The following is a 27,172-nucleotide window of genomic DNA, read 5'->3' on the forward strand; positions in this document are numbered from 1 at the left end:
CAATTTCTTAATATCAAAAAAATGTCTAAATTTAATTGGGACATGGAAATAAAAAGTAATTGTAAACGAATAAAAACTTTTTTTAACTCCTTTAACATAATTTCTTAATATAAAAAAATGTCTGAATTTAATTGGGACATGGGAAATAAAAAGTACTCCCTCCATCCCAGTTTAAGAGTCACTTTGTACCATAAAAGTCCGTCCCAGTTTAAGAGTCACTTTTAGAATTTTCCATATTTGGACATACAATTTTACCCCATTCATCATCAAAATTACATCAAAATGCCATTATCAATATTAAAATAAACCAAAATAAAAACCCCACATTTAATTAACCCCAAGCCCTCCTTGTTATAGGAGTTGATTTGTAATTTCCTCCTTCATATATATGATATAAATATATGAAGTTAATTTAAAATTTTTTTTTTTTTTAAAAAAACCCACCCAACCCTTACATTATTCGACTTTCCCCACTCTCTCTCCACTCTCCCGATTGTCTTCTTCGAATTCGGGCGAACCCTAATCGGCGCTTCTGATTTTTCGCCTCTCTAAACCCGCCGTTACTCCATCACCGTTGCCTTATCATGGCTGATGATTGGGTTGCAACGCCGGAGGCGCAGCCAGAAACCCTAATCGTCCCTGACACTCCACCGGAAGTCCTTGACCGGTGGGAAAGCGAACGGATATTCGCCTGAGGTCGTCCCTGGCGTTGATGGGTCTGAAACACCTCCATCATCTGAGGTCGTCCGAGAATCTGAATTTCCTCCATCGATTGGGGTATTCGACGGATATGAAACCCAACCACCGTCCCACCCCTTTGCGGACTCCGAAGCTCAACCACCGTCTTCATCAAAGGTGGAGTACACCGAGAATGAGAAAGCTATGTTGTTGATCTTGTTGCCTAGCATGAAAGATTTCCTCTAATCTGTGCGTTTTTACTCTGAGGTAAGCCACCCCCTGTATAGGGTTTGGAGGCTGTTTGTATGGAATTGATTGAGGAATGTTGCTGCATTGGCTATGTTGGAGGTTCTGACTTTATGTGATGGTTTGGAGGCTTTGATTCTATGTGATTGGTCATTTATGATGAAATTTTCTAAGATATGCATGCTATTATGTGTATACATTGTCTTGGTTGGATGATTAAGCTTAGAGCCACCCCTTTATGGTTTGGAGGCTCTGATTGTGTGTGACTTGACCTCTGTGATGAAAATTTTCTGAGAGATGCATGCTATGCTGTCTATACACTGCCTTGGTTGGATAATTTTGCTTATAGCCACCCCTTTATGGTTTGGAGGCTCTGATTTTGTGTCATTTGGCCTCTGTGATGAAAATTCTCTGAGATATGCATGCTATTATGTGTATACATTGTCTTGGTTGGATGATTATGCTTAGAGCCACCCCTTTATGGTTTAGAGGCTCTGATTTTGTGTCATTTGTCCCTTGTGCTGGTTTTTGAACAAAAAACACACACTTACACCAATTACACCTGCAATTCATACATACTACAGCTTATAATGCAGCCTATATACCCTTAACACAAAAATAAAGGCTACAAAACCAAAAAAGAAGTTTACGTCCTAAACACCAACCTAGTTTGATGCTTATACTGTAAACCCCCATGACCAATTGCCCTAGCTACTACCCCAACACATTGCTTAGATGTCCTATTTCATATGATCCACCCACATCATTATGAGGTAGTAGAAGATACTCCAAGCTGTCCCTAATCAGATTCTCTTCAACCTCAAGTGAGGTAGGCAGCCCTACTGTCCTACTCAACCTATCTTTGTTCAAGTGGGGTATTTTGTAGTTGTTGCCCCCATGGACTTCTAGGATCTTGGTTAAACAGCTTTGCAATGTTAGGAAAACCTTGTTCAGAGTTTGTGGTGTGAGTTCCTCAAAAGATCTCCAAACATTTGCCAACAATTCATCTATATTGGTGGCTAGTTTGTCATCTTGCAGAGACTGAATGGCCCTAAAAAAGCCAAGGTCTAGTACATTTGTATCTGGGGAGTTGGCTGGTTGGCTAACTAGATGGAATTCAAAACCATCTGTACTTGCAATAGCCTCAAATTGTAAGTCAGAGGATTTCAAGTGGGGTTTGACATTATCTTGTTGGATGTATATCTCCTTGTTTGCGTTGGCTGGCCACTTTGCCTTGATTGTTGGTATAATCTGAGCATGAATTGTGATTGAATGCTTAGTTGCCTAAGTGATGACATTAATAATGTCTGATAGTAATGTGAAACATATAAATGTACATACCTGATTAAGAAGGCATTCTCTCATGGCTTCTTTGTTAACTGATGGGATAGGCTTTGTCTCTAGTGTCCCTCTTGGCCTATTCTTTGACTTCCTTTTGGCTGGCACTTGTTGTGTGAATGGAAATATGCCTATTTTACCATCAAAGATAGGTTGCCCATCACTGGCAAACATTGGCCTACTGACAGCACACATGAACATCACTTTAGTGATGAATCTTTTTGACTTACAAGACCTGTAAGGCTCATCCTCCTCCAGCAACAAGTAGTATCTGTCTGAAGTCTTTTGTCATGTAGAACCATTTCTCATCAATGTGAACAATGTTGTGCATTGCATGATAGAGAAGCTTTCCTTCAAATATGGTTGGCAGAATATGACTAAGACTCCATCTCATTCTTGAAATTTTGTTCACATCAGTAAGTGCAGGCTTGATGGCATTTGTATGTGGTCTGATTTTGTTTCCCTTCACCCATCTGCCAGCTGTGGACTTGCTAACTTCCATTTTAATAGCAAGTTTTCTGATGGAGGATCTCTCAAGCATAGACAAGTGTCTAAACTTGTCTTCATCAAGATTTACTTTACCTTTTTTCTTAGTATAACCTGATGCTTTGCCTTTCATGACAACAGGTTGGCCTTGTTCAATTTGATGAGTGGCTATCCTCCACAAGCGGCTGGCTGTCCTTGGATTCACTCTGAATTTTGTTGCAGCTTCTATGAGTGAACCATGTGGAAGTGCTCCAGCACGACATTGCTATTGAATGAACTGCACAATAAGGTTTTTCTCTGGGCTGCTCAAACTTAGAGAGGCCCTCGGCCCTTGGCCCTTGGCCAAACTCTGCCTCTTGTGGAGGCTCTGCCTCTGGAAACTGCATAGGCTCTGGAAACTCCTCTGGCTCTTGAAACTGATCCTCTTCGAACAACTCCTGCTCCATCTCTTCATCCATCTCTTGCTCCATCTCCATTGCCCAATGATGAAAATTTTCTGAGGGTAAATTAGCTATAAATAGGTTTGCTTTCTTTTTTGGTTGGTGGAATAGAAGAGTTTGATAGTAATGGTGGAGTGAATGTATTTATAGGTTTAGCATTAGCATTTGTGGTTTCCATCCATTGTTGTACTGCATTCCCTCCAAATTTTTTGGAGCTTGAATTAATGAAATCAAAATTCATTTTGTTTGAATCGAGTGTTGGCCGGATGGCCTTTTTGGGTTTTAAGCTTTATTAATTTTGGTTGTTAGTAAATGATTAATCATAATGAACATTACTTTACCTTAAGTTTATTTAATTTAATGAATTTGTCTTACAAGTCAACAATAAACATCTTTTAAATCCAAAAAGTTAAAATGGACCCACCTTCCACCAACTCACTTCATTTATTACACATTCTACCATCTCACTTCATTTATTATATCAACCAATTCTTCCTTAAAACCCGAGCCATAACTAAAAGTGACTCCAAATGTGAGACGGAGGGAGTAATTGTAAACGAATAAAAACAAAGCAAGTGAGAGGAAATAAATCATACAAGCCCACTATGTGCGCGTGTATGTCTGTGTTCTTGGCCTGCAGATTTTTAAACATAATTCGCAGGCCTTAGAGAATTGAGCGATTGGTTAATTTTGGGCTTGGGCCCAATAATTGAAATAGTCGGTTAGTTTGTTGGCTACCCCTGTTTCAGTATAAGTTCGTATCCACAAACCCTAATTACACTCACCTTCTCTCTAGGGTTTTCCATCTTTAGGATCTGGAGATTAGCTTTCGATTTTTCTCAATTCGACCGTCAATCGTGTCGACGTCGGATTAGAGAGGTAGATGGGCACGGAGAGAAAGAGGAAGGTGAGTCTATTCGACGTTGTGGACGAGACCGCCGTGCCGGGGAAATTTCCCAGGGCCAACGGCAGCGACAGAATGGCCGCGGCGGCGCTGCCCTCCACGATAAATAAATGGAACTCGAAGCCTTATTCGCAGAGATATTATGAGATTTTGGAGAAAAGGAAGACTCTGCCCGTGTGGCACCAAAAGGATGAGTTTTTGCAGGTTCTTAGAGCTAATCAGACGCTTATCCTTGTGGGTGAAACCGGTAGTGGTAAAACGACTCAGGTTGGTGTTCATGCGCTCGACTTAATTAATTTGTTATTATGCAGTCGGCACAGCCGTTAAGAATACATTTCTGTGTTTTTATTTTTTTATATTGACTAGCTAGGCTTTGCTATTGCATTCACCTTTAATGTTGAACAAGATGATTTGCATTTCCATGTTACGAAGTTTTGAGTTTTGATTGCATTACTTATTAATTTCTCGATTTAATGCTGTCAATTGAAAGGTTATTTTATTCAATGAATATCTAGCTAGAAAGCTAAATTTTGATTTGTACTTTTACAGATTCCTCAGTTTGTGCTGGATGCCATAGAGCTAGAGTCAGCTGATAAGCGCAAAAAGTACATGGTCGGATGTACTCAGCCTCGGAGGGTGGCTGCTATGTCTGTTTCAAGGAGAGTTGCTGAAGAGATGGATGTGGCTATTGGCGAAGAAGTAGGTTATAGCATTCGTTTCGAGGATTGCAGCAGTGCTCGAACTGTTTTGAAGTATGCATACTCTTTCATCATCAGTTGGAAATTTCTGGAGTTTGTTTTCTGTGTAATAGATCCATACTTATGTTTTTCTGACACTGCAGGTACTTGACAGATGGTATGCTTTTGAGAGAAGCCATGACCGACCCACTCCTAGAGAGATACAAAGTGATAATTCTTGATGAGGCCCATGAGAGGACTTTGGCAACGGATGTTTTATTTGGGCTTCTCAAGGAGGTGTTGAAAAATAGGCCTGACCTTAAACTAGTTGTCATGAGTGCTACTCTTGAGGCGGAGAAGTTTCAAGGTTACTTCTTTGGTGCACCACTAATGAAAGTTCCTGGGAGGCTCCACCCTGTAGAGATTTTCTATACCCAGGAGCCTGAGAGAGATTACCTTGAAGCAGCTATAAAGACTGTGTGTCAGATACACTTGTGTGAACCTCCTGGTGACATTCTTGTCTTCCTTACTGGTGAAGAAGAAATTGAAGATGCTTGTAAGAAAATTGGGAAGGAAATAGCCAATAATGGGGATCAAGTTGGACCGGTGAAAATAGTCCCTTTGTACTCTACACTTCCTCCGGCAATGCAGCAGAAGATTTTTGAAGCTGCTCCACCACCGGCAAGGGAAGGTGGCCCCGCAGGAAGAAAGATTGTTATTTCTACCAATATTGCTGAAACATCTCTTACAATTGATGGCATAGTTTATGTCATAGACCCTGGGTTTGCAAAACAAAAAGTTTATAATCCTCGAATTCGTGTTGAATCTCTCTTGGTCTCTCCTATATCAAAGGCTAGTGCCCATCAACGATCTGGACGTGCTGGAAGAACACAGCCTGGCAAGTGCTTTAGACTGTACACAGAAAGGAGTTTTCATAACGACCTTGTACCGCAGACGTATCCTGAGATATTAAGGTCAAATCTTGCAAATACCGTTTTGACTTTGAAAAAGTTGGGAATAGATGATCTGGTCCATTTTGATTTTATGGACCCGCCAGCTCCTGAGACACTTATGAGAGCATTGGAGGTCTTGAATTACTTGGGAGCCCTTGATGATGATGGGAACCTGACCAAGTTGGGTGAGATAATGAGTGAGTTTCCATTGGATCCTCAGATGTCAAAGATGCTGGTTGTTAGTTCAGAATTCAATTGTTCAAATGAGATCCTTTCAGTATCTTCAATGCTTTCAGGTATGCTTCTTTACGTTTTTCTTCTTTTCGTCGTCTACGTTGTCGCATATCTACAAGAGTAGATTGTTTGTCTGGCGTACTTCACTCTGTGTGAAGTTCATGCTTAAGTGGTCTTGCGCACACAGATTGCCTTTTGTCTGTTGCAACTTCAGATATTGATTTCATACACAACTGCTGAAGCATTTGTGTATGTTATTGATATCTGGGTGTCTGTTTAGGTTGTCATCAGCATCCCTTGTCTGGGTCTCATGCCTCCTTGGCATGTACCAAGGATTTCTAAGCAAGTGCTGATGCAGATAGTTGCAGTTACTCAGTATTCTCTCATCAAGCAAATGGTGTCGTCTCGCCTGTATACATCTGACCTACCGTGGGCCTCCTCTGTGATAACCAATTTTTTCTCTAGTACCCAATTGCTTCGTCCGGCCTAGGGATGCTCAAAAAGCTGCTGATGAAGCAAAAGCTCGTTTTGGTCACATTGATGGAGATCATCTCACGCTGTTGAATGTGTATCACGCTTACAAACAAAATAGTAAGTAATATCCTCAGCATCTCTCATTTCTCCCTTTATAATTGAGTATATGGATGCTAATGTTTGCCTGTAACCTTCAACGATTTCAGAGGAAGATCCACAATGGTGCTACGAGAACTTTGTCAATCATAGGGCTCTTAAATCAGCGGACAATGTTAGACAGCAGCTGGCTAGGATCATGGCCAGATTCAATTTGAAGCTCTGTAGCACAGATTTTAACAGCCGTGACTACTATGACAATATCAGGAAGGCTATGCTTGCTGGATACTTCATGCAGGTCGCCCATTTAGAGCGCACCGGCCACTATCTTACTGTGAAAGACAACCAAGTATGTCATTGCTACGATTATGTTTCATCATATTTCCATAGTCGTATCGCTTTATCAATGTTAATGAATTGTTTGTCTTGGCAGGTTGTTCACTTGCACCCTTCAAATTGCCTGGATCATAAACCTGAGTGGGTTATATATAATGAATATGTTCTCACAAGCAGGAATTTCATTCGTACCGTGACAGATATTCGTGGTGAATGGTTAGTTTTGGGTCCCTCATGACATGAAACTTGTCTGTTGTAGTGTTGTGTAATGCTTCAATATCTCCATGTCTCTTTGTTCTACACCGACTCATGCTGTTGAATCTGTAGATAGTTTACTGTGCGCAAATATATGCTGTCATTGTCTCTTTTGGTTGCATAGTACTATCATAGTATTTGCTATAAGTTGCTTGCATGTCACTGTCTCAAACTAGATTTGCTATATGGAAAATACATGGTTAATTTCATGCTTCCTTTTCCTTGACATATTTTTGTGGTTGGGTTGTATTTTTCATGTTTGCTTATCTAACTGGATGCATAGCTTACCTGTTTTCCATTTCTATATGCACGAATCCCCTGATCGGACATGTTCCTGTTGGTGGTTGATTTACAACTTGTACTACTATCATCATATGCTCCCTTCGTCTCATAGAAATAGGCCGAATTTCCTTTTTCGCCCGTCCCATACAAATAGTCCATATTCATTTAAGACAACTTTTTCTCCATTGCTTTTACCTTATCATTTATGGGTCCCACTATCTACTACATTATTTCAACTACTTTTTCTCATTCTCTCTTACTTTACCAATTACGCATTGAAACCCGTACCATCCCCAATTAGCCTATTTCTATAGGACTGAGGGAGTAAGATTTGTCGTGGGTGTTAACTGTTCCAATTGTTGTTGCGAACTGCAGATAATTCCCTCCTGCTGTTGTCATGAATTATGCTTCAGTTTTTAGTCTCTTGCTGGATTATCTTGATTTAATTTTAAACCTCTGTCAAATGTTGCAGGTTGGTTGACATTGCACCGCATTACTATGATCTCTCAAACTTCCCCAACTGCGAGGCAAAGCGGCAGCTGGAAAAACTGTATAAGAAGAGGGAGAATGCAAAGGATGAAAGTCGAAGTAAGAAATGAAGAGAAGTCCCACTTAGCTCTGATGAGAGCGAATGGAGGAGAGCATTATAGATGTGAGCTTCAATTGTATTTTAAGATTGAAGAAACCTTAAAATATATCTTGTTTGTATGGATATGCTGGAATTTATACCTCCTTGTGGTAAAAGAGTTGTAATGCTTTATAATTGGTGAACCTTGGAGCAGTTTAAAAGTTATGGCGACTAGTATCATTATATGCATGTCTCCTTTGGTTGCATTGTATAGGTTCATTTTTTAAAAATACTTGTAGTATGTAATAGTGAGAGTTGGAGTGATAATTTTAGATAGCTAGTTGGAAGAACTAAAATCCAAAAATCACTAAGATGACTACTTAGATGTTGGAAGAAAAAACCAAAAATGATTTCTGCATTTCATATCACACTTGTTGGAAGAGAAATGATGAGAAATCAAGAATGATAGCTACTTCATTACATATCTAAATCTATAAATGTGTGGTTGTTGAAATATATTTCATATGAACATCACAACATCTCTTCTCCCTCTCTAAGCTAGATCCCTCGTACTCTCACATAGCTACTTTAGGAGCATCATCTCCTCAATTCTTGAAACTCCGAAAATTTGCCGGTGCCTATTGGGTTTGCGGTACTTTGCCAATCCGTGTAATTTGTCTTGCAACTGCTAGATAAAATTTGGAAAATTCTCGAGTTGTTTTCGGGCGATATTCTAACTATTATAGCCGAAGAGTAAAACAAATAGAAATAGAAATTACAATGAAAACAGTAACACAACCAAACTAACTATAGGTCAAGTTGAGGAAAGTCCTATTTCTGCAAAATAAATTATTCTTTGGCTATTGCTCACAGATTGGTGTAGTGTCTTCAAAGATAAAACGACTTCGTCCTAGTGTATAAAAGCATCTCAGACGCACTAGGTACATGAGAACTTTCAAAATTTCGAGAATTGAGGAAATGATGACCTAAAATAGCTATACCAGAGTATGAGGTATCTAAGTTAAAGAGGGAGAAGGGATGTTGTGATCGGAGGTATCTAGTTAGAGCGGGAGAAGATATGTTGTGATGTTGATGTGATATCTCCACCCTCCGCACATATTTCTTCTCTATCCAAGTTGCTATCCAAATTGATCTTTTTATAATGTTTTGGATTTTACTTGTTTCAAGTAGCTATCCAAAATAACCATTCCAACATAAGTATCATGGAAAGTCTATAAATTTCACTCCACAAAAATTACATTTTTGGCATCTTTTCGAGCAAAAATATCCCTCATCCACTAAAAGGCATATTTATATATTTTCACATCTCAGACATATCATAGCATCTCAGACATATCATAACCAGGGCTTATAGTATAGAATTAAATAAATCAAATTTTAGAATGTCTGTTTTAATAATTTCACTATAATTTTTAAAAAGGAAAATAGCCATTTAAATCATCAAGTTTGGTCAAAATTCAGTCTATCCCACAAAGTTTGAAATCCGCTAATTAAATCACGAAATTTCAATATTTTTAGTTTATCCCATGAGTTGAATTTGAGGTGAAATCTTTGTTGACGTGGATTGAGATTTAAATCACGAAAAATATGCGTGTTAATCCAAAGTGTAATCACAAGGAGCTTGATCTTAAAGTTGGATTGAGATTTCAAGGTGGATTTCAATGTAGAGATGCAAATATTCCACCTAAAATTTGACCCATGAGATAAACTAAAAAAATTAAAACTTCGTGATTTAATTAACGAATTTTAAACTATGTGGGATAGACCAGATTTTGACCAAGTGATTTAAATGCCTATTTATCTTTTTTTTAAATAGAAAACTAGCTTGGGCCTAAGATTCAAATGGGCCCAGTTTGAGTAAAGGAATCTTTTAGGCCCAGTTTAAATATCAGTAAAATTTGTTTAGCTACCACGAAGCTCACTGTCTACTTCAGCCGCCGTTTCTTCAACGCCGGTAATCATCCCTTTTTGCAAATTTATTAGGGTTCATGCTTCCGGAATATCATTCATCTATTGCCTCTCAGTTGTTGACTCGGTTTAGTTTTGTGGTTTGTTCGTTTTTACTTTTTGGTATTTCTTTTTCTGGAAATGAAGTTTAGTTTACCTGTATCAATCCCTTTCTGATGAACCTTTTTATACTGGTATTTGTTTTTATGCTGATTGGATTCAGATCGTTCGAATTTAGTAGCATTTGATGCTGTATTCCTTAATGTGAGCGGCTCTCTCGCATCGTTTATTACTGAAATGCCTAATTCCCAGATTTTCAGAGACAAGATTTCGTCTTGCATTGAACCGGATAGCCATGGCTCAGATTCACGCGGTCTCTTCATGTTCTTCCACCAATCTCTTCAGTGGTTTGAAAAGAGGTGGTGTTTGATATTGATATGTCTGTGTTTAGAAAACCTGCTAAGCAATAATAGTACTAATAATTGTGGTTGAATTTTTGAAAATGTAGATTCATGTAGAACATATGACAAAGTTAATTGCAGTCGGCGAATGGCCTCACAAGAGCAGGTTCCGATTCAGTTAATCCACTTTTGTATGGCAAGATAGGTGGTTATCTAAGGATTTTTTTTCTGAATTTATGATGGCAGGTAGGAGTAAAAGCCAGCGAGTTTCACGGCCTTTCAATCTCCCAAACCCTAGCTAAATTTGGACCAGTTCGTGAAAATCATGGTACTGGCAATCCTGTTAAAGGATCTATGTGCATATGTTATTAGAAAGAAATTGCATGTGTGATTTATAAGATGTGAAACCAACTATGAATGTGGATGCAGCTATCAAAGCAGTTTTGGCTAGTGACAAGGAGGTGTCAACTTCTAGTGGTGATAGTAAGGTTTTGCGTAAAAAGTTGAACAAAGTTGTGCTGGCTTACAGTGGTGGTCTAGACACATCTGTTATTGTACCTTGGCTTAGGTATGTTATTGCTCGGTTATCTTGAGTTTGTATCATTTTTCATTTCCTGTTTGTATGTTACTATATATTTTCTTGCTATGTTTCTTCTATTTGCCATGATGGTTTAAAACTTTAATCTGGTTTGATTTCCGAAACATCCATTTTGCAGGGAGAATTATGGCTGCGAGGTTGTGTGCTTCACTGCAGATGTTGGTCAAGTATGTGAAAAACTAATCTCCGTAATCTTAAAAAGCTGGAATTCCATAAAATATATGAAGAAGAACAAAAAAGGGCTGGGATGGATGGTTTTGATCTGTGTAATAACCTTAAATTTGCTAAAATTCCATCAATGTTAGGGTCTGCAAGAATTGGATGGTTTAGAACAAAAGGCCAGGGCTAGTGGGGCATGCCAACTGATAGTGAAGGATTTAAAGGAGGAATTTGTGAAAGATTTTATCTTTCCTTGCTTACGAGCTGGTGCCATCTATGAGAGAAAGTACTTGCTTGGTACTTCAATGGCTCGTCCAGTTATTGCAAAGGTACATTTAAGAAAATAAATAAAAACAAAGTTGTAATTTCATTTGTTATTTTTTCTCTTATTACGAAGTTAACACATTCTATCTTGAAATTTAATCCAGTCTTTTGTTATAACAGAGAACTATACTCTCAGCTTCAAAAGTCCCTATTTCCCGATTTTATGTAACTATATATTTTAAAATATCGACTGTAGTTAATGGTATTTACATGTGTACTTGCATGTTGTCACGCTTAGCATCCCTAGACCCCACCTCAACTCTCTTTCTTGATGTTACTTTGCCCCATTAAGTTACTAAATCAATTGTGATAAATTCAGGCAATGGTTGATGCTGCCAAAGAGGTTGGAGCTGATGCTGTATCTCATGGATGTACAGGGAAAGGAAATGATCAAGTATGCTCTATAGCTACACTGGCTATGTTGTGATCTTTGTAGAAGCATGACTGTTGATTTTATGCATTTTCCTCAATTGTAGGAACCGTAACGAGCCTTATTCTTTATTATAGGTCCGCTTTGAGCTCACCTTCTTTGCTCTGAACCCTGAACTCAATGTTGTTGCACCTTGGAGGGAATGGGAAATAACAGGAAGAGAAGATGCAATTGAATATGCTAAAAAGCATAATGTGCCTGTTCCAGTGACAAAGAAATCGATCTACAGCAGAGACAGGAATCTGTGGCATCTCAGCCATGAGGTAATCTACTCAAGAAGCATCTGAAGCTTGTCTTTATTTCATGAGAGTATAATTTCTATACAAACAAGATCATTCTATTTTTTTCTGATCTTTAAGCCTTCCGACACTGCACCTGCATCTGATAAGCCTTTTACTAATTTGAGAGACCGAACAAACAACTATGTTGTATGCTTGCATGTGAAAAAGGAAATTCACATTTAGAAAAATTGCTTACTCGTTACAAGTATATGAGTTGTTTTGAAGATTTTATATCAGTTGCATAGATCCAGGTTCAAATCTGTATGTCTGTGATCTTGATAAGCAACTTGCTTATATTCGAATTTTTTTACTCAAAAGTTAATGGCTTACTCAAAAGTTAATGGCTCTTGCTCCTTTGGTGCATGAAGGGGGATATCTTGGAGGACCCAGCTAATGAACCGAAGGAGGACATGTATATGATGTCAGTGGACCCAACAGACGCACCTGATACACCTGAGTAAGTCACAATGGTGTTCTTTTTCATCATATTCTCTTATATCATTCTGAACTGCATATAATGCACACTTCTCTTACTCTAGCCACTGCCCCGCGCTGTAGGTACGTGAAAATTGGTATAGTTGAAGGTCTGCCAGTTTCAGTCAATGGGAAGGAACTATCTCCTGCTTCTCTACTTGCAGAGCTCAATGACCTAGGTGGGAAGCATGGAGTCGGACGCATAGACATGGTTGAAAATCGACTTGTTGGCATGAAAAGCCGCGGGGTTTACGAAACCCCTGGCGGGACCATCCTCTTCTCTGCAGTGCGTGAGCTTGAGTCCCTAACACTAGATCGTGAGACCATCCAAATCAAGGACTCTCTTGCCCTCAAGTATGCCGAGTTAGTGTACGCTGGTCGGTGGTTCGATCCTCTTCGCGAATCCATGGATGCTTTCATGAAGGAAATTACTAAGACTACATCTGGTTCAGTGACACTCAAACTTTACAAAGGATCTGTGAGTGTAGCTGGCAGGGAAAGTCCTAACAGTCTCTACAGGCAAGACATTTCTTCGTTCGAGAGCGGTGATATCTACAATCAAGCCGATGCTGCTGGATTTATCCGCCTCTATGGATTGCCAATGAGGGTCCGAGCTATGCTCGAGAAAGGGTTGTGATGTGTTTAGAAGTGTGGCATCTCCGTTTTGCTGGGTTACTAACTATTGCGTAGTTAGTAGGGTCGTTTGTTACTTTGTTAGTCTTCACAAGCTTGAATTTGAATTACTTGAATTATTTTATAAAACAGAGCTTTTATTTATTGACTTTTGCTCGTGTTAATTGGTTTGATCATACCTAGCTTTTGTATCCAATTTGCAATTTCAACAATACATTTGCAAAGTCCAGTAATAACCTGATCAAGAATGTCAGCAAGGTGTATATATCATATCCAAACTAATTAGTAGTAATTCCTTTGTCTAGTTGAGTAGTTTCTTTTTTAGCAAAATAATTTTATTCTCAATCACATTTTATTTCCTATATTTAACCTTAAATATCATTTTTAAATGTAGTGCCCAAAAAAAAAAAACGTTTCAACTATCTTAACGAAGAGACTAACTAAAGACCTATATTAAAGCGATCAAAAGCACTCTACCAATTCAGGTAACTAGTCCAAGATTGGATTGTATCCAACTACCAGCCTTCTGTTTCTTTCCTTGCCATTTTCTGATCATCTTCTTCAGCTGAAACACACCGCTTCGAGTGCCATTCGCACCATATATCTTCGACAGGATCGAGTAAACTGCCGGATGATCTTTTTCCACATTAGATATTCCCATTGCTGCAAACTCACCAACTTCCAGACAAGAATGCACCCCACAAGCCCCGAGCAGAGCGCCCCACACAACCACATCCGGCTCAAACGGCATCCTCTTTACCAACTCTTCAGCCTTCTCTAGCTCGCCCGCCCTACCATACAAGTCCACCATACACGAATAATGCTCCATCTCTGCCTCCAACCCATACTTCGCCTGTATTGAGTAGAAAATCTCTTCAGCTTCTCTCACCTTCCCCCCATGCACACATGCCGATAGAACATTGATAAACGAGATCTGATCAGGGAGCACGCCACTCAAGGTCATCCTCTCAAACTCCTCCAACGCCCTATCTGCAAGTCCGTGCCTTCCACAGCCTCCAATGATCGAGTTCCATGACACCAGATTCTTCGTTGGCATGGACTCGAACACAGAGAATGCAGCGACTATGTCGCCACATTTCGCATACATGTCGAGAAGGGATGATCCCAAGACCACATCAACAGGGATACCGAGCTTCAATAGACACGCGTGAGCCTGGCTCCCCATCACAAGAGACGAGCTGCCCGCACAGGCATCAAAGACACTCGAAAAGGTATAATGATTCGGGCGAACTCCTGAGCTCATCATTGCAGGAAACATGTCTAGAGCCTCTGTAAACTTCTCACACTGTGCACACCCCCTTATCATTGCAGTCCAAGAAACTACATCTTTTTCAAGTAGACTGTCAAAAACTTCCTTTGCTTCATCAACCATCTTGTTCTTCATCAATCCATTAATGATGATGCTCCAAGAAAAAGCATTTCTCTTAGGCATTAAATCAAATGCCGTCTTAGCTTCACTCATCATCCCAAATTCAATATAACCTAGGATTAACACATTGCAGGGCACCACGTCTACCACTTCGATCTCATCGAACACCCTGCGAAAACCATCGCGATCAGCTAAGCCAACATATCCCCTCATCAAAGCAGATCCCAGATAGATATTCAGATCAAGCCCTAGACGGATAACGAGCCCGTGCAGCTGCGGAACCAGAACATCGAACTCCGAATTCAAAAACGCGCTCATGAGCACTGCAAACGTGAGCTCATCCGGCCTCCGATCGCTGGCCATCATTCGTAGAAAGTGGTGGAGAGCCTTGTCTGGGCTCTGGGCGTCGCGGAAGCCGGAAAGCAGGGTGTTCCAAGAAACGACGTCTCTGCGAGGCATTTCGTCGAACAGCTTCTGGGCTTCTTCGAAATGGCGGGATTTGATATAGCCATTGATCAAGGTGTTCCAGGAGACGGTGTTTCTCGAGTGGGGATAATCGTCGAACAGTTTGCGTGCGTCGCTGACCTTTCCGCTGCGCACGCAATCGTTGATCTTGTGATTCAGAGTAACAGTCGAAAATGTGTAGGTGTGGAATCGAGCAGCGCTGAAGAAGAGAGGGGCTAATGATTTTTGTGTGCGCATTGAAATCAGGGAGGAAGCTCTGATTTGGAGCCAAAGTTTTATGAATTTGAATGTATATATATAATGATTTTTAAGAAAAAAAAACAAGAGCTATGGGAATAATTGAAAAATGATTTTCATTCAACTTTTAAGGAATAGGATCCTAAATTTCATGTATATTATTATTAATTGGATCCTACGTTTTCACTTGAGTACTCTTAATTTCATGTTTATTGTTATTCACTCTCTTGAGATTCCTTTTAAATTTTTTATTTATTAAGATTTTTATCCGACTTATCAAACGACATTGTACAATTATGTATCTATATTCTTTGTAGAATCATATGGAGTATCATTAAATACAAATGATATACTTATTGTAAAATGATTCATATTGGTATGAAGTCGTGGATACACATCTTTGGTACTCCCTCGGTGCGCGAACAAGAGTCTCATTTTTCTATTTTAATCCGTCCGCAAATAGAAGTCCCGGTTCATAATTACTATAAATGGTAAAAATTCCTAACATTCCACTCACATACTCATTTAAAAATAATATAACTTTCTCTCATCCACTTTTCTTAACATTTCTTAAAACTCGTGCTGAAAAAAATGAGACTCATATTCGCGGACGAAGGGAGTATTTGCAAATAGTTGTGGATGTAGTGTACATCTTCGATTTTTGTGAAACTAACTAGAAAGTAGAAACAATAATATTCAACCTATAGAGGTGCGTTATATTGCTAACTTTCTTAAATTGTTAACTCTGCTAACTCATCAACGCAGTGTATTAAAAATATCAATGCGATGACATTAATATATCAACACATAATGTAAAATAGTATATTGAAATGTTAACAAAATTATGTGTTGACATTTTTAATAAATTGCGTTAAGGAGTTAGTAGAGTTAACAACTTAAGAAAATTAACAATTGATCACATCTCCCGGGGGAATATCAAATTAAGCGAGTTTAAATATTTTATGCCGTAATTTAACAAAGGGAACGCTGAAAGCTGGCCTCTTTCAAAAATCACAATGTTTACGATCTTGAAATTCAAATCGATGAGAAATTTAGCGAAGCACACAATATTTATATAAATAGAAGAGGCTGCATAATGCTGCTGCTTAGTCCAAATTTATGACTTGGGTCCACTTAATTTTTTATAAAGAGCGTCAATCTCCACCTGCAAATTACAATATTGTATAATAAGATTTCGTTTAGTACTTAAAATTCACAAACTTAGTTCATTTTTATATGAATGCAGCATTTTTACCTTGTATAGCTTGAGCAATCTGTCTCTCCTTTTCTTCAATGTTGCAGTCACCAATTCCTTTTCAGACAATTCGAATAGCTGAGGCTCTATAATTACACCTTTGATATACTCAAATCCTCTCAACTGTTTTCATCCAACAAAGCCAAACCATATTGTATTAGTAAAACATCGATAAATAATTATAGCGGCTTTGAAGAGATCTCAATACATAATTGGGCTTTTGTTCCTATGTGGATACGCCACTACTAATAAAGTTCCAAAAATCGAGACTAACCTTGTTTCTCTCGGCCGTAGCCTTGAGCTCAAGAAGAATATAGTCATTGAGTTGATCAAGGATGCATAGGTCTAAAAACGACCCTTTGTACCCATTCTTTTGTGCCCATTTCGTCATGTTTTCTTCGTTTGGAACCACCACGGCCACCAGCATCGACTTGAAGCTATCTCCGAACACCCATATCTGGAGGGAATAACCATTCCACATTTAGATAATCACATATTTAACACAAGATAAGATTGAACCCGAGACCTCTCATTTTCACAAAGAAGAGGTCTCGGGTTCGAGACGTTGTAGGAAGGCTTACATCTTCAGCAATAGGTGTAATGCCATAAACTTTTTCAAGATGTTCAAGAGCAACATACTCTCCTTGAGAGAGCTTGATCAGATTCTTCTTCCTATCAATGATTTTTACTACTCCATTAGGCATCATCTCTCCTATGTCACCTGAATCATCAACAAAGTGTGATATCAGATAACTTTTATAACCATATAATTAACCATTACTTATATGTATGCAACAAAAAACCTGTGTGGAACCATCCATCTATCACTGCTTCTTGTGTCAATTCCGGGTTCTTGTAGTAACCGACAAACGGAGACTTGGGCTTAAGGCATATTTCTCCACGAGAAGGCTCCCCGAGAGGATCATACCCCATCTCGGGGACCTCCTCCAGTCGCAGCTCAGTGTAAACGAATGTTGACCCGACTGCTCCCACCATTGACATCTCATCCGGGTAGCCAAGGGTCGACAGCCCACAACTCTCCGTTAAACCTGCACGTTACTCGTTGTTATACTCATTGAAAACTACGAAAAAAAATACAAAGTTCCTACCATATCCTTGTGTGACAAAAGCACAGGAGGTGACCCTAAGGAACTCCTCCACCTCACTGCTCAACGGGGCGCCCCCTGAGACTATGAGACGCAGCCTCCCGCCTAGCCTGCTCTTGACCTTCCTGAAAGCTAGGAAATCGGCCAAGGGCGATGCGTCCTTCTGTTTGTACCCTTTGTTCATCCAGTGAAGCTTGCTGCACCACAACATGAAAACATATTACTACTGCCATAAATTCAACAAGATTAATATATAATAGTTGAAGTCATTACTATCTGTAAAGCAAGTGGAAAATTCCCCTCCTCCTCCAGTTGAGATCTTCAAGTGCTTTCAACACTCCTGAAGAGAGAGAGGGACAGAGGTTGCTAAGCACCACAGCTGAGTAAAATGCATAAAAGTAAAAGTAAACATCTCTTGCCTTCATGAATTCGTTCGAAAACTCTTGGAACGCCTGCCAGAAACGTCGGCTTCAGCTCTATCAGATCATCCCTAATCTCATTGATTTCCTTCATTTGAAAAACATCAGATATCAGATCATGCCATGAGAGATAGAGAGATGGAGGGAGCTAACTAACCCCATGATAGTAGCCAACAGAAGCACCCTTGTGGAAGAAATACTCTTCGATCATTCGATCAAGGATGTGCGCTAGAGGCAGGAACGATATATACACATCGTCCGTGGTCATCTATACATCAAGAATCATCAAAATTTGAAACTCAGCAGCAAGAAAAGAAATGATGAAAACAGAACTCACTTTGTCTTCAAATTGCTCCATGAAGAGATCGACTCCTTTTATGTTGGTCACCACGTTTTCGTGTGTCAGAACAACTCCTTTCGGATCACCACTCGTGCCACTCGTGTACATGATCGTGCATATGGTATCCGGCTCGGGTGGTGATACCTTGCACGGATTGTCTTTCCCCTGAAGCAATCAGAATTCAGTCGAAAAAATGCCCAAAACACAAAGCAGTTTCAACAACAAGAATCATCAATGGATCATACCAACAAACTTACTTTATTAAGAAAATCATTCCATGAATATGTTTGAATACCAATTGCAGCAGTCTTCTCCTTCTGTTCCTCTGTGAATGATGTGAAGCAAACCATCACTGCAATCCGAGATATGAAAAACGATCAATATAATACTTAAGCAATTAGGCAAACTGGAGATTCACACTCACATTTTAGTCTCTGAGCATGAACACATTCCGGATTTAGGAGCTGCGACAAACACATGTTATATTACATCCAGTGGTAATAAGGCGAAATACGAATCTAAAGCAATGAGTGTATGTTGTCGTGGTGCTTACTTGTTTAACTTTCTTGTCTTGAACGAAAACAACATCGATCTCAGAATGATCTAGTATATAGTTGACAGCTCCCGGCCCTGCTCCACCCCAAAAATCTCAAGTAAATTAACTACAAGAACTCATAAAACAGAAATCCATGAAGTTTAAGTTACCGAGTGTGTCATAAAGAGGAACGCAGATTAAGCTATGCGCGCTACAAGCCTGAAACAAAAGAAGTAAATCGGAGAAAATGTGACGAAGAGTGAAGAAGTAAGTCGGAGAAAAAGAAGAACATGAGTTGATCTCAACCTCCATCGCCACAACCCATTGAGGGCAGTTCATTCCATATATTCCAACTCGAGCACCCTAAAATGTCAACACATTTTAATCAAATATTTTGCTAGAAGTAGTATGTGTGTGTGTGTGGATTTTCTTACAGGTTCATAGCCATGAGCCCTCAAAGCAGAACCAGCTTGTAAAACCTCTTCATACACTTGCTTGTAAGTCTTCCATTTATATGGCCCCCACTGCAAACCAAAGAGTTAAAAAAAGATCAAGAATAAATTCAAGAAAATATAAGTTTCTCTTCCAAAAATGTACCTTATCATTCAGCAACTCACGCCATCCTAGCATTCTATTACCGGAATGCTTTTCGACCGATGATCTGCATGTTTAGACTCAATCCATAACTACATAAACAACATTATAAAAGAGCTAGCCATGTAGTAGTAAAAATTTATGAGAATCATAAATAAGTTTTACACGAAAATCTTCCAAATAGTGGAGGACTCCAGCTCAATGGGAGGATATCCGTGCTGGGAGAGAGGATTCCGGTACACGGGCCCCACGGAGAGCTCCCCATCTCGGCCCTTCTTGCCTTCTTCCACTATGACTGTGAATTTCTTCTTCATCATCTTCTGCAAGAAATAAAAGCAGAGGATAAAAAATTATCCAAAGTGTGATTTTGGGAGAAAGTGTTTGTGCAAGAGTTAAGAACTCGTGATGCCCCACCACCATCATAAATGCAAGAAAGGACCATATATGCTTTTGTTTGATACAACATAAATACTCTCAGCTGATTTCACATTGTTAGTTGGAGCAATGAATTAACTTTTCATGTATAATCTGCAAGAATGAGTCTTGGGATATGATGGTTGACTAGAAACAAGGCAAGAACTCTCTCACAACAAAATCAATAGAGAAAAAAAGGAAAACTGAGCTACAATAAACAATACTACGAACTTACACCAGCAGCCGAAAACCACGATTCTTTCTTTGTTCCTTTGTTGGCAAGGGTGGTGGAGTTCCTTAAACATATAGTATTTATATAAAGTGAAGCACTGAAATACTAGCAAGTTTGGCGACAGCACAACTATATTGAATGCAATAACTGCCATTTTTCTAAGGCCATGTGTTTAAAACTAAGTACTACTACTGACTAACTAACTAATTAATTAGCACTGGAACAAATCTATGAGCAGTCAATTATTTTGGCGTACAGGCATGAAAACTTGGTGTGTGGGAGTAATTTGTGTGTTTGATTAGATTGCATCGCAGAAAATAGAATTGTTTGTGTTAAGGGAAATGAGAAGATATTTCTGGAATGTAGTGTTCAGTGCTAGTTTTGATAAAGACGCACACTATGTGGGCTCCGTATCTATCTATCCATCCATCCGTCCATCTAGTGTGTTTGGAATGTAGGAGTAATTTTTATTTATTTATTCTGACTTCGGCTCTGATAAATTATTTATTTCCCTATATTTAAAAAATGTAGTAGTAATTCATTTGTTTCTTATCCTAAGAGTATACGCTTTTCCCTTTTTAGTTTGTCTAGAGGAATGGGACGAGACAGGCCGAACCAAGCGAGAGGAAGGTAATGAGACGGGCCAAACCAAACGATCCTCGATTCTTCCACAGCTATTTTATTTCAAATGTTGTATGTCGCTACAACGACCGACACTTCCTGGAAGAGTGATTTTTTATTTCTATAACTATTATTTTAAATTATGTGCTAGTTTTTAATACTCCCTCCGTCTCATCTAAGTTAAGTCGTATTCCTTCTTGAGATGTCCCAACTAAGTTGAGTCATTTCCTTTTTTTATACTAAAAAACAAAACATCCAATCACTCTTGCTTTATTCCATCACTTGCTTCACTCTCTCTTTATCTTTCATACTTTATCCTTCTCTCTTATTTTTCAGCACAATTTCTTAATCTTCGTGCCCATAAGTTTTGACTCAAATTAGTTCCAACATAAGGAATATGATTTTTAATTTTTAGGATTTAACTTATGTACTCTTAAATTTTTAGAATTTAAATTATGTACGTTGTAATTTTTTTGGAATTTGTAATGTCATTTTCGGGTTTTTTTAATGAATTGAAGTTTTATTATTAATGAAATATTTTTAGTAATTGTAGTTTTTAAATTGAATAATAAAATAGTGTGATCCATGAATAGCGAAGAACATGTTGTTAGGAAAGAATATGATTGTGGGTGTCGTTCCTTAATTAAGAGATGAGAATAAAATATAAATAAAATTCGGGCTAGGCCCATAAATAGTGAAGAGCATGCACAATTATGCATGCTCTTAGTTTGTAGCTTACACGAAAAATATAGTTTGCATTTTGCAATATAGTATGAACCACCAAATATATGTATACTTCAGCTATAAAGTTTTAGTTTCTGTAATAATATTAATTACATTAAAATTTGAAAGTTTTCATTCTCTTACGGTAGGAAACACATTTATCATAAATCTTTGCCATCGAGAACAAAATGTTTATTTGTTCACACTAATATGATCAATTGTTAATTATGATACAAAACAAACAAAGTAGTTATATCTAGACCGCATAGCGCAGTGGATTAGCGCGTTTGACTTTGGATAAAAAATATTTAGCTATTTTTTTTATTATGCTTTTAATATTTACTAGTACATTTTTATTAGTATATTATACTGTATACTAGTAGTAGAGTACATGTTTTTAATGTGTGTCATTGTCAAGCAGATGAACATAATCGGAAACCATTGATGGACCAGCCTAAATGTAATTAGACATATTTGGGGTCACAATTAATTAGTATCACTATCAATTACACAGACTCAAAGAGCCCCTACCCTCTTATACTATAATGATGGTTCAACTGTTTCTATTGAAAACTAGGTACACTAAAATACGCGACATTTTACATAGAGGAGGGTCAAGACGACAGTTCACACTGAAAGATCATTTAGTTTTTACTAAAGAATAGTAGTACGTACTATTAATATTTAATTATACCACAAAATTTTGAGAATAATTTGTTCATTTACAAGCAATTGAACTTATTTTATTTAAAAAAAATATTTAGATTCTCAATTACAAGTAATTCAATAATAATATTATTCGATATAAAAATGATTGAAATTATGTCAGCGGTTTTCTTTTATTTCGCGCCCATAGCATTAATAACCAAAGCTTCAAGTTAATTCCTTTTTTTTGGTTACACAAACACCATCATTATACAAGTGAAATCAATTACTCTCTATCAATATTTCTACAAAAAAAATAATTGACAAGATTAAATTTTAGTAAAACCAATACACATTAAATGTGGACCTAATTTTACGGCCGTACGGCTATTTATGAGGCTAGTGTAAATAGAATTCAATTCAATTTTCCTTTATATTTTCATGCTCTTTTCAACAATCCATGTTCATGATGTACTTATATATATAGCTATCCAATAAAATAGTGTTATAATGTACATAATGTGAATTGATGATAATGAAATACGAGGCATCATCACATGCACTCATTTCTCATAACAACTTTTTTACTGCTTTTGGTGTTGCGTCTCATCATAATCACAAGTGAAAATATTAGGCCATTCTATCTATTAAACACACATGTGGTGAGTGAAACGAGAGAGACAACCCAATATAAAAATCCGAAACCAATAATATGTTATTATATCGATACATTATCATAATTAATTTTCAACTGCATCATCCTAAAATTTCCAATGACTACATAGGATTTTAAACACAAAAAAGGACACCTCGATCCAGGGACGCAGCCAGGAAATTATAATAGGAGGGGCAAAAATATTAACATACAAATAAATAAATATAAAAATAATATATATATTAAAATAATATACTTATATTACGAGTGGGGCAAGTGAAAAAATATTTTTTCTAAATGACATAGTAAGAACAATAAGGGGGCAAATTAATTGAATATGTATATATTTAAGTATTATAATATATATATATATATATATATACATGCTATAAGAACAATGAGGTGGGGCTTCACACAATACTATAGATCCGTCCGTGCCTCAACCACCCAAAGACATAGGATGTCTAACAAGAAAATCGAGGAACGTACACCACACATATTGAGCTATTAAATGTCAATGAATTAACAAGACGAGACGATGATAAGTGGAACATTAAATGCAGTGGTGTCCCAAGTTAGGTGTAGAATTGAATGACCAATTCATCTATATTTAATATGCTTCACAAAAGTAAGATGTATGCCAGAAAGTCTACCTATTTTGAGCTACACAAAATATAGATGGACACCCTTCCCACCACTGGTGGTAACACTCACACAACAAAGGTGAATCACATTATCAGCAGTCATACATTAATCCATGCAAGCATTTAAGGTAGTAGCTGCAAAGCTGTTTGCATTTAACAAATTGTGCAAGGTCACTCGCCGGTTGCAATAGCGCCAATACGAGCCGTCCCGCTCGAACGGCTCTCTATTGTCAATGCTCTAACACTCATCAAATCAAAGCTTAATAAAAAATACTAGCACTGAGAAAAAGGTTGATTGTATTCAGCTATAAACTACCATGCCCTTCTAGTTATTTATTTTAAGGGGATAGTACTAGTAGATAAGAAAGATAAACCTTGTGACCTCCATCTCCATGTTGGAATCAAATTAATGATTCACGTGAAAGATAAACCCTGTGACCTCCATCTCCATGTTGGAATCAAATTAATGATTCACGTAAATTATACATGTCGAATACGATTGATAAACATAGAATAAAAATGTACATGAATTTGGATTCATGATCTTCAATGTTTTTGATGAATTCTAAAGTGGAAATTACACTTCCAAGTGTCAATGCTTTCAAAGAGAATTTGTATTTTGTTTTTTTTATAACATTGATAGGAGTGAGATTCTATCTATGTATATTTATAGGAGGCACTTGGAGACCACAACCCCATATTTAGAGGACGAGTGCCTAACTTTATTATAACTCTAATATTACCAATAACAAAACTAAAGCTATACAAGGTAGTATTTGCACAATAGTCGTCAGATTGTTATAGATGATCATTGGACCTGATAAATTAGACTCAACTTAGTAGATGATGTAATCAAGATATTCAATAATTAGTCATAAATATGCACTACAATCTTTAGACGATTATGTTGGACAATATTAAAATGTTCTAACAATCCATAACACAATAACTACGGAAATACTCCTACAAAAACACTTGCAAAATTGTTGCTTTTAATTCGGATTATAAGCGAGTTAGACTATTCCAGAATACATAGCTCTCTTTTTTTCCCCCAGAATACATAGCTCAACTGAATGAAAGTTGATTTGAGGTGATTCAAGAATATCTGATTGATGATTCCGCGAATTATTGATGATGATAAATGCTCGTAAAAATAAATCACGACACAGAGAATTTAACGTGGTTCGATTTACTGAGGTAAATCTACGTCCACGGGGAGAAATGGGGGCAGGTTTGTATTGCTTGATCTGCCAAATACAGCTTACAACACAGACTTGCTATATGATTGTTTCTCTAGAGAGATTCTCACCTCTTCTATCAGATCTAAGTTCTATTTATATAATGAACTCAGATCATGGCTTGCGTCACCACCCTAAGTCGTGGATGTCGTGTAGGTTATGGCCTAAGATCGTGGGTGAAGCGTAGGTCATGGCCTACGATCGTGGCCTGAACTGACATCACGTGGTAGTGGGTGTGTTGGACATCCGGTATGGGTCCACTAACTCCTTGTTCGGTCGAATACCGAGACCGAACTGCTTTGGTTGCCGATCTGAGAGTAGAGCTTGATGCCGACCTGAGAGCAGAGCTTGATTGGTTGGCTTTTACCGAGCTGTAGGCTGAGGCCGAACTCTTTGGTAATGCCGAACTGAACTCTTGGGCTTTGGGCTGGCCGAGCTGTCACTGCTATTGGGCTTGTTTAGTACGTACCCCATCACTACCCCCCCCGAAAAGCGAAGTGATTCATTTCGGCGAAGCGAGTCACTTCGGCATTCTGGAAAAGGGTACGGGGGAGGCTGAAGTCAGGGGACGTGCCCTGCGCGTGACTGCATTAAATGCGGCATTAAATGCGACAGTAAAATCCGGCCGTTGAATCCTGAAAAGGTGGGATATGAAACGGTGCGATGATTTGAAATCTTTTCCAAATCTGATAAATACCGTCTTTCTTCATCATTTGAACACCTTTGCTATTGGCTTCTTCTGCACTCTCTATCTTCTGCGTGAAAAATTTCCTTCCGCTTTCAAAAATTTCTTCAGACTACCTTCACCTTCAAAAAGTAAGAAAAATGTCTTCTTCTTCTTCTTCGGAGTCGGGTAGCGTTAGGAAAGGGGGTAAGGGGTCTTCTAGCCGGAAAGAATCCGGGGAGAAGACCGTAGAGTATTTTCACAGTATCTTGAGTAAGGATACTGTGATATCCCTTTACGAAAAATACTCTTTTCCTGGGGGGAAGGCGGTGGTACCTGACGGTGATCACAGGGCTGACTCCCCGCCGGAGGGTTACGTCACCGTGTACGAGGCCTGCTTAGAATGCGGGCTTCGTTTCCCCCTCCCTTCTGCCTTTATAGATTTACTAGATTTTTTTCAGCTTCCTTTAGGCCAGGTGACTCCGAACTCTTGGAGGCACTTGTCGGCCTTCGCTGCCGAACTCCGTAGGTTAGGAAGGGATTTGTCTTTGAAGGCGATCCTTAAATTCTTTCAATTTAAGAGGAAGGGGTCTTGGTTTTACTTGATCCCTTTACAGCCCTTTAGGGCCTTTTGTAAAACGAAGTGGCCGAAGTGGCAAAATCGCTTCTTCTACTATGATAGGACCGCGGCTCCTAGTTTTCCCTGGAGAGGGCCGGAGTCCGTTATCCGTCACCCTCGGCCTGAACCGTTGGACGAGCTCGATGGCGAGCTCAACAAGATTCCCATAGTTAGGAAACAATACACGGAGTCTGAGCTCGTCAAGGGCGACGTCGTGTTCGACATCTCGTCTTCGGACGAAGAGGCCGAGGGTGAGGATTTCTCTTTATCTTTATGCTCTACTGCTTTAACGAAGAAAATCTGACTTTGCTTTCTTGCTTTTTGGCAGTGTTCATGTTGAATAAGGCTATCAGAAAGTCCTCCGAGCTTGTGGAGCCGGAGAGAGAGAAGGCTACCAGCTCGGCGCCTGATGCCGAGAAGAATCCGAAGAGGCAAAAGACCTCTTCGGGTCCAAAGAAGCCGGAGTCGACTTCGGCAAGCAAGAAGGGGAAGACCCAGAAGCCCCCAAGGGCGCCAGAGAAAGACGTGGTCTTGGCGCCTCCTTCGGAGCATATCTGTGAGCCATTTTTATGGCCCACGGACTTCGCCGAGGTGAATTGTCTTCTTGATTCCTTGGCTTGGCTTGTCTTGTATTTTTGGTGCCCTCTGTTAACTTTTTTCCTTATCCATTTTCAGAGGAATGATATGCTCTCCAAGCTCGTCGCCGTCGAACTCTCCAAAGCGTCCAACGACTATGCCGAGATGCAGAGGAAATTGGCGGCTGCTTGTCACCGGGCCGAGCAGGCTGAGGCAAACTTTGAGAAAGCCAGGGCTGCTAGGATTTCGGCCCAGGATGAAGCTCAGTTTGCCAAAAACCAGCTCGTCATCCAGCGAGAGCAGACGAAACGGAGGGATGCTGCCGCCGTGGTTGCCCAAGGAGAGGGTCTCCGTGCCTACACGGAGAGACTCTTTTTGAGCAGCCAGTTCTCGGCCTTTGTCGGTAGTCTGGTAAGGCTAATTGCCGATAAGGGCGAGCAGGGGCCCGACGTCGTGCTGCCTCTGTACAGCCGAGAGATAGCTGCTCGGCTTCAGAATCTGCCGCTCCTTGAGGAGCTCGCTTCATCCTCGGTCCTGCTTTCTGCAGACCGAGTCCGGAGTTGTC

General features: G+C 39.1%; 5 protein-coding genes across 8 annotated transcripts; 2 read left to right on the forward strand and 3 right to left on the reverse strand.

The window, feature by feature from the left end:
• Positions 1–1,638: 1,638 nt before the first annotated feature.
• LOC121810323 lies at positions 1,639–2,881 on the reverse strand. The gene is made up of 3 exons (XM_042211119.1): positions 2,562–2,881; positions 2,266–2,443; positions 1,639–2,208 (listed from the first exon to the last, which is right to left on the reverse strand). Exons 1-3 carry the CDS (start codon positions 2,879–2,881, stop codon positions 1,639–1,641), a joined length of 1,068 nt encoding a protein of 355 aa, XP_042067053.1.
• A 1,084-nt stretch (positions 2,882–3,965) lies between these two features.
• Positions 3,966–8,210, forward strand: LOC121740940 (probable pre-mRNA-splicing factor ATP-dependent RNA helicase DEAH2). Its single transcript, XM_042133600.1, has 7 exons — positions 3,966–4,359; positions 4,642–4,844; positions 4,934–6,018; positions 6,422–6,547; positions 6,637–6,875; positions 6,960–7,078; positions 7,872–8,210. The coding sequence occupies exons 1-7, from the start codon at positions 4,072–4,074 to the stop codon at positions 7,996–7,998; spliced, it is 2,187 nt and encodes a 728-aa protein (XP_041989534.1). The 5' UTR covers positions 3,966–4,071; the 3' UTR covers positions 7,999–8,210.
• A 1,675-nt stretch (positions 8,211–9,885) lies between these two features.
• Positions 9,886–13,383, forward strand: LOC121740941 (argininosuccinate synthase, chloroplastic-like). 3 transcript variants are annotated; one of them, XM_042133601.1, is made up of 11 exons: positions 9,886–9,942; positions 10,248–10,354; positions 10,444–10,502; positions 10,583–10,664; positions 10,766–10,904; positions 11,053–11,101; positions 11,240–11,422; positions 11,737–11,811; positions 11,925–12,110; positions 12,497–12,585; positions 12,687–13,383. In XM_042133601.1, exons 2-11 carry the CDS (start codon positions 10,291–10,293, stop codon positions 13,237–13,239), a joined length of 1,479 nt encoding a protein of 492 aa, XP_041989535.1. In that variant the 5' UTR covers positions 9,886–9,942; positions 10,248–10,290; the 3' UTR covers positions 13,240–13,383. The 3 variants fall into 3 exon arrangements, with proteins under 3 accessions (XP_041989535.1, XP_041989537.1, XP_041989538.1); XM_042133603.1 differs by having other exon boundaries at positions 9,921–9,942; positions 10,159–10,354; XM_042133604.1 differs by lacking the exon at positions 9,886–9,942 and adding an exon at positions 10,007–10,036.
• A 196-nt stretch (positions 13,384–13,579) lies between these two features.
• LOC121811305 (pentatricopeptide repeat-containing protein At1g09410, mitochondrial-like) lies at positions 13,580–15,537 on the reverse strand. Its single transcript, XM_042212136.1, has one exon. It carries the CDS (start codon positions 15,325–15,327, stop codon positions 13,717–13,719), a length of 1,611 nt encoding a protein of 536 aa, XP_042068070.1. The 5' UTR covers positions 15,328–15,537; the 3' UTR covers positions 13,580–13,716.
• A 761-nt stretch (positions 15,538–16,298) lies between these two features.
• LOC121742041 (long chain acyl-CoA synthetase 1) lies at positions 16,299–20,554 on the reverse strand. 2 transcript variants are annotated; one of them, XM_042135061.1, is made up of 20 exons: positions 20,226–20,554; positions 19,991–20,104; positions 19,742–19,896; positions 19,580–19,643; positions 19,417–19,506; positions 19,289–19,345; positions 19,153–19,201; positions 19,001–19,077; positions 18,872–18,911; positions 18,705–18,799; positions 18,445–18,612; positions 18,265–18,375; positions 18,108–18,195; positions 17,962–18,028; positions 17,692–17,885; positions 17,386–17,631; positions 17,164–17,303; positions 16,857–17,039; positions 16,583–16,705; positions 16,299–16,492 (listed from the first exon to the last, which is right to left on the reverse strand). In XM_042135061.1, the coding sequence occupies exons 2-20, from the start codon at positions 19,997–19,999 to the stop codon at positions 16,445–16,447; spliced, it is 2,004 nt and encodes a 667-aa protein (XP_041990995.1). In that variant the 5' UTR covers positions 20,000–20,104; positions 20,226–20,554; the 3' UTR covers positions 16,299–16,444. The 2 variants fall into 2 exon arrangements, with proteins under 2 accessions (XP_041990995.1, XP_041990996.1); XM_042135062.1 differs by lacking the exon at positions 19,991–20,104 and having other exon boundaries at positions 20,226–20,553.
• Between the last annotated feature and the right edge of the window lie 6,618 nt (positions 20,555–27,172).

Source organism: Salvia splendens, chromosome 7, assembly GCF_004379255.2.
Source record: "Salvia splendens isolate huo1 chromosome 7, SspV2, whole genome shotgun sequence".
Lineage (NCBI taxonomy): Eukaryota > Viridiplantae > Streptophyta > Magnoliopsida > Lamiales > Lamiaceae > Salvia > Salvia splendens.